This window comes from Onychomys torridus, chromosome 13, assembly GCF_903995425.1.
Source record: "Onychomys torridus chromosome 13, mOncTor1.1, whole genome shotgun sequence".
NCBI lineage: Eukaryota > Metazoa > Chordata > Mammalia > Rodentia > Cricetidae > Onychomys > Onychomys torridus.
In genome coordinates, this window is record NC_050455.1 from 41,417,161 (window position 1) to 41,426,471 (window position 9,311).

The 9,311-nt window shown below is 42.4% G+C and overlaps 1 protein-coding gene across 6 annotated transcripts in view; it reads left to right on the top strand.

Annotated features, from left to right (window-relative positions):
* The window catches only part of LOC118594826 (synuclein alpha interacting protein), a 138,827-nt gene extending 132,436 nt beyond the window's left edge, over positions 1 to 6,391 (top strand). For all 6 annotated transcript variants that reach the window (XM_036205032.1, XM_036205034.1, XM_036205031.1 and 3 more), the window contains one exon: positions 5,776 to 6,391. In XM_036205032.1, the coding sequence (XP_036060925.1) occupies positions 5,776 to 5,860 (85 nt within the window). In that variant the 3' untranslated portion in view covers positions 5,861 to 6,391. The remainder of the gene's footprint in view (positions 1 to 5,775) is intronic.
* Positions 6,392 to 9,311: the final 2,920 nt, after the last annotated feature.

Below are 9,311 nucleotides of genomic sequence, written 5' to 3' on the forward strand. Positions count from 1 at the left end.
GGATGAGTAGAGCGCCTTTTCTACTGCAATTAAGGGACAGTCCTTCTGAAGACTCAGTCACTGGGCTAGCAGATTTCGTGCCAAGGTTTGAATTCATTGCCAAACATTTAGGAAATCCAAACGATATGTATGTATAGTCAGTGTATTAAGTAAGCATCCAGACCTCTTCCTCTCACTGCCCTATATCCTAAGACAGACATTGCTATGGTTTTAGTTTAACATGGGTTTCCATGAACATGAAGTCTAGTTTGTTTATTTTATGTTTGTTTCTTGCATTGGAGAGAATGAATTCTTCCTATTCTCTCTGCATCCCATGCACACAGACAGCACACGCCTAGTCCCCTCCACAGACGAACCAAGAATGCCTCTCTACTTGAAGTAAAGATTCCCCGAAGGAACTGAGGCTAGAATGAAAGGTTTAAATGGACAATATATAATTAACTCTGGTGCCTGCAGCATTTGCCTGAGTGCCAGTGTTCATCTATCTATCTATCAGTGGTGACTTCAGAGCTTGACCAAAGAACTTGCCAGAAGATCAAGTGCTTTCTTGACATAGTGGAGGGCTGCCTTGACTTTGGGTGGAGATGTTGGCGGCTCCCTGCTACTGACCCTCTTGGGAGCAGATGTGAGACAGTGGCATCAGCTCCAGGACTCTGGAATCACAACCTGGTTTCTAAGCATTTCATTTTGAGTTTGTAGAAGTAGAGAGTTGAGTAGTGGTGGCACATGCACTTGGGAGGCAGAGGAGGGTGGATCTCTGAGTCTGGGGCCAGCCTGGTCTGCAAAGCAAATTCTAGGATAGCCAAGTCTATACAGAGAAACCCTGTTTCAAAAAAAAGAAAGAAAAGAAAGAGAGAGAGCAGAGAGGAGGGGTGGAGGGAGGGAGGGAGGAAGGAAGGAAGGGAGGGAGGAAGGAAGGAAGGAAGGAAGGAAGGAAGGAAGGAAGGAAGGAAGGAAAAAACAAAGAAAGAAGGAAAAGTAGGAACAATAAATACAGTGCTTTAAAGACTGTCGTTCAGCTCTATACAAGGCTACCAATGGCTACTTATTTTTCTTTTTTCCTTTTGGTTTTTTTGAGACAGGGTTTCTCTGTGTAGCTTTGCACCTTTTCCTGGAACTCACTTTTTAGTCCAAGCTGGCCTCGATCACAGGGTGAATAGCAGAGTCTGAATTTCAGTGGCCTTTAAAATCAGCTTCAGCCTCATTGCCTTGAACAGCCTCCTCAGCATGTCAACTCTGGAAGATGACTTGGTTTACAGGAAACAGATTTATCTTTTTGTTTGTTTCTTATGTAAGTTGACTTGGCATTTTTTTTCACAACTCTTGGGGAATACTTGCAATCACTGGTCTTAAAATGCCAGTGAAGTATTCATTTGCCAGTTTGAGTCTGCCTGAGAGAGCTTGTTCCAGACCTTGGCTATCTCTTATCACACCCCCTCTGACCATGTGGCACTGTTTCCTGCAGGGTTGATAACCCAATCCTAGCACCAGCATTAGAGAAGTCCTTGAAAAAGACATTAAGCAGTCAAAACTCTTAGAATGCTTTTTATTACCCATGAATTAGCCACATTAAGAATTAGATATCCAGAGCCAAGAGCTAATGTCAAATATTTTGCATAGATTTCAAGGTGCCCAATGCTGCTTCAAAGAGAATGATATTTTTTGGCCTAGGGCTGGGACTGATGTCCATTATGCCATTGCTCATGGAGAGGAGAAAGGAGAGATCTTCCTTGGAAACCAAAACCACCCCATCAGAATGCATTCTTTGGCACGCTGGCCCTGACTTAATGATAATCAGAAATCCTAAGACAAAAGCTCACTTCTCCATTCCCTCTCTGTTTTTCCTACTCCTGAAGGTTCCAGTTATGAATTAAGCCCAAAGAAGAGATGTATCCTCCAGTGTCATATCCACACCATAAGTCAGGACATCTTTGGATATTATGAGAACAGAGCCCACCAATAACCTCTCTGAAGGCTGAATTTTAGAGATATATAGATTGATTGAAATCAACACAGATATAAACCTTGTCTGGGCCATTTCTGTGAGTTGCCACACCTCTTCCCTGCTTCTGTCTCTCTGTCTCTATCCTCCTCCTCCTCCTCCTCCTCCTCCTCCTCCTCCTCCTCCTCCTCCTCTTTCTCCTCCTCCTCTATCTCCTCTTCCTCTTCCTCTTCTTCTTCTTCTTTCATCTTCTTTCATACATTATATCCTGACCAACTACAGTTTCCCACCTCTCTACTCATCCCAGTCCCTCCCTCCACCTTCTCTCTCCCCCAGATCCACCACTTCTCTGTTTCTATTCAGAAAAGTGCAGGCCTCCCAGGAATATCCACCAAACATGGCATAACAAGTTACAATAAGACTAGGCACAAGTCCTCAAGTCAAGGCTAGACAAGACAATGCAGTAGAAGGATTTTTCTTTTCTTTTCAAGACAATGTTTCTCTATCTAGCCCTGACTGTCCTGGAACTTGCTTTGTAGATCAGGCTGGCCCAGAACTCAGAGGTCCACCTGCTTCTCACTCCTAAGTACTAGGTTTAAAGGATGTCACCACTCCTGGGTGACAAAGCCACACATTTCTTTTCAACATCTTTATCAATAAGGACCATATTTAGGGGAACTGGGAAAATAGCTCAATCAGTAAAGAACTTGCTATGCAGACATGAAGACTTGAACTTAGAACACACACGAAATGTCAGTCATGGTGGTGTGGGCTTGTAGTCAACAGACAGGCAGACTCCAAAACCAGTGAACTCCAAACCAACAAAGCACCCAAAGCTCAGGAAAGGCATCAGACACCTCTTGAGGAACAACATTTGAGGGTACCCTCTGGCCTCCACACATGTGTGTACAGGTGTGCATGCCTACCTGCACCCACACAGTTGTACTTATGTAAACGTGTAGCCACCCGTGCACTCCATAAAGACACAGCTTTCCCAAAGTAAGGCATGGTCTCTGAACTTAGACAGGTCCTAATGAAGAGATTCAAAGGTGAATAGAAATAAAAGGTAATACCAGACCTTCGTGAGCGCACTCATCCTTGAGAGAACCCTTGTACTCCCGGTATCTAATATGGTATATGGCATATGGAAGAGGCTTCATAAATATCTGGAAAGAAAAAGAACCTAACAGAGGAAAAGGAGGAGAAAAAAAGTAAAGGGAAGAAGAGCAAAAATCTTGTCTCTATTATCCTACAGGGGTGGGGGGTGTTATTATGCCCTTTGGACACATTTGAAGTAAGCTTCCATTTGAGTATTACAGTCCACCTTTAATTTAGAACCACAATTCCACCTTTCAGTAGATAAACTGTGTAGATAGGCTACAAGTAAAACTGTAAGAGAGGGCACATTTAGCAAGCTCTTCTTTTGGTTAGCAGGGGGAGTGTGTGGCAGGCTACAGACCATGGCACACTGATCCTGTAAGTTGCTGTGGGATCGCCACGTGCTGTGGAAATACAGCGTGTGCCTAGATGATTCAGCACCCTGGAGTACATGAAAACCAGTTATTTAAATATGAGGCTCTCCTCCTCTTCAATTTTGGTCACTCAGAATGCGATTTCATATCCAAGAGTGAAATCAAGGCACAACAATTATCTCAATGATTTCTGCCAGAATTACCCATTTTTGTTCTTTTGAATTCTGGCAATTGGAGATTGAATAATTGAAGGATTCAGGGAAGACTGAATTATTATCATATTGAATGTCTCAAATTAACAGTTTACTTGGTTTGGACTTGGCTTTCTCTAAATCAAACTAGGTTTTTCATGCAGAAGGAGGATTCGCTTGAGGGTGTTCAAATTACCATCCACTATCTCGAAGCAAAGGTGCCATTTCAAAAAGTGTGAACCATAGTGTCTTTAACCTAGAACTAAACTTTTGAAGTTATTTAATGGAATTTTCATCAAGGTTATATAAATACATATGAGTAATAATAACCAAAAAAACTGGCTGTTCAATGGTCAAGCATATATCGAGGAAGGGCTGAGGGGACCCCACCCCTTACTCCTGAACTGTTTGCTGATAGAGTTGAGGAGAAGGAATCGCTGCCTTCAGATGTGTAGTAGTTACTGTCGTAACCACTTCAGTGGATTGCTCTAATTCAATACTCATGCCAATGGTCCTGCTTAAATTAAATGGGTCACAAAAACAAAAGCAAAGGGCATGAATCTCAGAGAGGAACTGGTAGAGATGGGGGAAGGCACACTGATACAAAGAGGGGAGGAGAAGGGAGAAGTGAGGGAGAGAGTGATCCGAACATATTATATACATGTACGAAACTATCCAAGAACAAGATTAATCAATAAGGAAGCTGTCTATGGCTTGCACCACCCCCTCCATCCACTCTTCATATTCTTCTGAATCTACTGTGCCCTCTCAAACTGTCTTTAGTATTCTGTATTTCTAAATACAATGTTCATAGAAATTCTCAGTTTCCCTATCACCTACCAGCATCCCTCTGTAGATGATAAAAACATGAGTGCACTTAAAATAGCCCAGCGAATATTCCGGACGCTTTGCACATCTCTGCTCTTTTAATCTTCACAATGATATAGATGGCACATACTATTATTATCCACATTTTGCATACTAGAAAAAGATGATCATGCGTCTTGCCCAAGATTACACAGTAATGATGGTTATAAATTGTGGAGGCAGGATTTGAATTTGAACAGTCTGGCTCAAGAGTCCATAGCGACAGTAAGTCCTATTTGAGCCTCTCCCCCCCCCTCCACTCCCCTCTCTCTCCTTTTTTTGTCTGAGGGCTTGGATATTGAACCCAGGGCTTTGTGCATTCTGGCCAAACACTCTACCACTGAACTACATCCCCTGACTCAATCAGGGGATCCCAAGATTTCCTTCTCTAAGTTCTGTACTTGCTTTTAAGTTTACACACATGAGCCCTTAGGGGACACACTCCAACCATGTCCAAGCCATACCAGTAAGCAAGCGTGGTTTTGAGGTCACAAAGCTAAACTCTTAGACTTGTCCTTCATCCAAGTGTTAGAACCATTACCCGAAGCATTTGATTGTATCTTGTGTAGCAACAGTAAGAACTTAGTAGTGGACAGGCTTGCCCAGGAACACAGGCTAGCTGCTCTGTGGAAGCTTTTAAATGGGATGCATCTAACACCTCATGAAAATGAATGTATCTTATCCAAAGGAAAAATTCACTTATGAAAGAACATCTGTCACTTTGCCCTCTTCTTCGATGGACCTAGCAGAGAGTAAGCATTAAGCAGGAAGCAGCACTCTTGTTTCTGAGTTTTCTATTTCCCATATCTTCACCTATTTGCAGACTTCCACCATGCCACTCAGCAATCACCCCTAAAAGCATTCTTTTCAAACTTTCAAGACTCCAGCTTCCTGTGGAATTCAAAGTGTCACCAAGGATTCCTTGTAAGAAAACTATTAAAAAAAAAAAAACCCTCTTGCTTCCATTCTACCAGCAACACTATACTTCCTATCATATTTGTCTCTGACAAAATTCCCTTGACTACAGAGTACCTGGACTCCAAGCTGGGTGGCTAAGAAATTGCTCCTGCAGCCAAAATCAAATGTGTTCAGTAAGTGTGCGTTTTTTACATGACGGTTGCTTTCATTACATTTAAACAGTGGTTTGTATGAAAAGCAAATAATTTGCCTTCTGGAATGAAGCGCCCTTCAGGATGGTTCGGGGATGGATAATTTCCATTTTTGGTGAGCTGTTTAGCAGCATCGTCTTGTAACTTGACCATAGTTTTATCTAATTTTGGCCTGTGGTTTCTCTTCTACTTAGGCATAATGACATCAATAGAAACACGAAGAAAACCTACAGCAGAAAGCACATTGCTGAGCCAGAGTCAAAGGAACTCTTCTTATGAGTCACTCTTCTTAGTCTTACGCATGCCCTCCGGCCACCATTGGGAGTTATTGAAGACTGTCCACTGTGGCAGTAAGACCACAAGAACAACACCTCACCAGCAGAGCAGAATATCTGGATGCCTTAAATTTATAACCTGAGACTCGTTAGAAGATACAGTTTGGACTCTAACTGTATATAGACTTTGTCCATTTTTTAAGATGCTGTTTGAAAACGTGATTGGGCAACATATGCATCGAAACACTTGATGTTTGGTTGATCCAGCCTTCTCAAAGCACATCCACCAGGCTCTGACACTGTTGGTGTTTTGGCAGTTCCATGAGGATTTGCTAGTGTTGATTGATATTTCGTTCCTCCATTACAAGGGCAGCTTTGGCTCAGTGCCATGAGGCTAGGTCACCAGTATTATTTTCTGTCAAGAGTGTTTTTCTGTCATTTCTACTTTTTTAATAAAGAACATTAAACATTGTTAATAGCCATGTCTGAGCACGGGGCATCTACTTCCTATTAAATCTGTGACGGTCTGATTTTTTTAAAGGGTCTGGAAATATTTTCATTGCTGATACTTGATATTGAGAACAAACCGGGCTGTTAATCTCGTTTCCTGGGATGGGGGTCAAATAAAACACTCTATACTTCATTGAGCACAGAAAGATCAGACAAGTATGTGGAGCAAGCTGTCCTTCTGCCTTCTCAAAATGCAGCGTTGACATGGGAAAACACTAACGACAACTAAAGATTTAGTCCTTTCTTGGGTCACTTTTTTCTGCCTACAACACATCATGAGGCTTGTCTAATCCCTGTGGGAGACAGCATGGAGCCTAAGTTCATAACAGCTTTCTTGTTGACGTAGCCCTTTTAATCCCTGTAATCAATGACTTACAGGAAGGTTCATCTTATCACGGAAAAATACATTTCTTTTGAAACTACAAGAGTTCTATTTTCAAAGTGTTGGCATGGCCTATGAAAGGCTGTCAGGTTGTCACTTAGGAACAGAATGTCTTCTTACCAGCAGGAGGGAGTACACATACTGCTTTCGTGACTCCTCGAAATATCCCTGCCATTGAACGTGGGCCCTGATACACAGAGCAAGCCAAACAACTGAGTCTGAAGGTTAGGCTTGCAAATGTGAGCCAACTTTATTTCACGAGACACAATAATATATAGAAGGAGTTAATATTTGAGTGTCTTTTATGCACCAGCCACTATGTGGCGATATCACCATCCCCATTTTACAGATGAGAAATGCAGCTTTGAGGACACTTAAGTTTACACCACTAGATGATAGCAGATGAGACATTGGTAAAAAGCTCATTGATTATCCTTGCTGCACTACCCTTCAATCTTATGCTACACTATCTTCCTGGGACAAAGCCATGGACGGCTCTTTGGTCATAGATAAGCAACATTGCCTTCTTGGGAAATCAGGAAAATGGTAAGAAGAACAACCTCCACACACGGCTTGAAAGAAGGTTCCTTCCAGTCTACAATGCAACTTGCCTGTAAGTTTCCATGAGTTCAGTGTGTCCTAACTTGAGTCCTACTGCATAGCCTAGGGTCAATTCTCATGGTGTCTTGTATTCAAACAAGATTCCCTGTGTCTGGTTTGGGGATGTCACCACTTCTGCCCTGTTTGCCTGCTTCCTCACATCTCACTGCTGTGGACTATTGCTTGGCATTCTAACAGAGGACACTAGGCAAGTCCATATGAAATGGGCCTTCCTGTTTCCTGCCTCATGCAAACGAGGCCACAGGAGCCACATGATGAAGTAACACGTGGTTCTTGGCTCAAAATGTGGCCTGCAAGAATGGAAATCCATAAAGTGTTCTCTCTGTCCCCAAGAGGTCCTGGTTTTCTTCTGAACCGTTTTTAAATGCAAAAGGTGAAGGGTCTGAGCACCCTGTAGATTTTTAAAGCAATACAGATAAAATAACTAAACATAACAAAGAGGGGCTAAAGAGATGTCCCAACAGTTGAGAACAAGTGTTCAGTTCCCACGTAGTGGCTCATAACCGTTGATAACTCCAGTCCAAGGGATCGGATACTTTCTTCTGACCTGTGCAGCCACCAGGCACGCACATGGTGCACAGACACACATGCAGGCAAAACACAGCAAAGAAAATGTCAGGAGTTTGAACTAACTTTGACCCAGAAAACTCTGCAATCCAACTGTGCGGAATTAACATGTAGATTCCAGGACAGTGAGCAGGGGAGGAGTAAATCAGAAAGGTTGAGCAGATCCCTGTAAGCTGGCCTGAAACCTACACACTCTCTCGTTAATGGCATTGCTGGTCACTGAAAACACTGGTCCTTGTCATCCATGGACATGTCTTTACTGCCCAAATTCCTTAGGAAATAGATAGATTAGAGAGGCTTGAAATTAGTAGAAACTTTTCTTTACCACAAAGTTTCATGCAACATATAAAAAATGAAAACTTATTTTTCTCTAGGAATTGCAACACATTTGCATGTTAAGAAAGAGTGGAGGCAAGGATGGTTCCTTTTAGTAAGCAGACCTTTAGGGCTCCTACCTCAACTTCCCCTTCCCATTGGGCTAATAAAATGAGCAAAGCTCTAGCAACATGCCTAATGGCATGCAGCAGAGTAGGAAACTTGGCTCCACAGTAAAAACAATCACAGCATCTGTCAGCGTCTTGTAAAGACTGGCTTCTTTTATGTCTCTAAAGGGACCTATATTGCCAAAGTTCAACACATCAAATTAAGAATGTTTCTCAGAAACAATAATAGGACACTAAACTCTCACCACACTCAACAGATTGAATTCCTGTTGCTTATTCATGTTAAACAGTGTCAAGACCTCACGCCTAATGAGAATGTCCTAGGTGTTTATCAGGGGTTTGGTGGTGGGGATCAGACTCTCAAGGCAGTCTTCAAATAAGGTGTGTGTGTGTGTGTGTGTGTGTGTGTGTGTGTGTGTGTGTGTGTGTTGATGAGAATGGAACTCAGAGACTTACCCGTGCTAGGCAAATGCTCTACAACTGAACTACACCCCACACTAAAATTTAAGAATTTTTCCTCTCAAAGTAAAAAGTCAAGCCAGGCATGGAGACACATGCTTGTAATCCTAGCATTCCTAAGTCAGAAGCCGGACAATCACAAGTTCCAGGCCACATAGTGAGATGCTATTTCAAAAGACAACACAAAAAATGAGGAACCATAACAAGAGGGTGATGCACAACAGAAAAAGATGATGCAAATTTGCTTAAACCCCTCAGAACCTCCTTGATACAAATGGCTAAATGCTCATTCTTCCATACCTCCCTGTGAGTTTATGTTACACTGATAAGGCTAAGTGAGTATAAGGAATTCATCACAGCAGGCAGTACTGTTTCCCCATAAAATGAAGTTCATCCTGTCTGCTGCTCATGACTCATCTGGAGATAGGTTGGGTTTGCTTTTATGGCTTTCCCCCCATTAACCATTGTGTAGC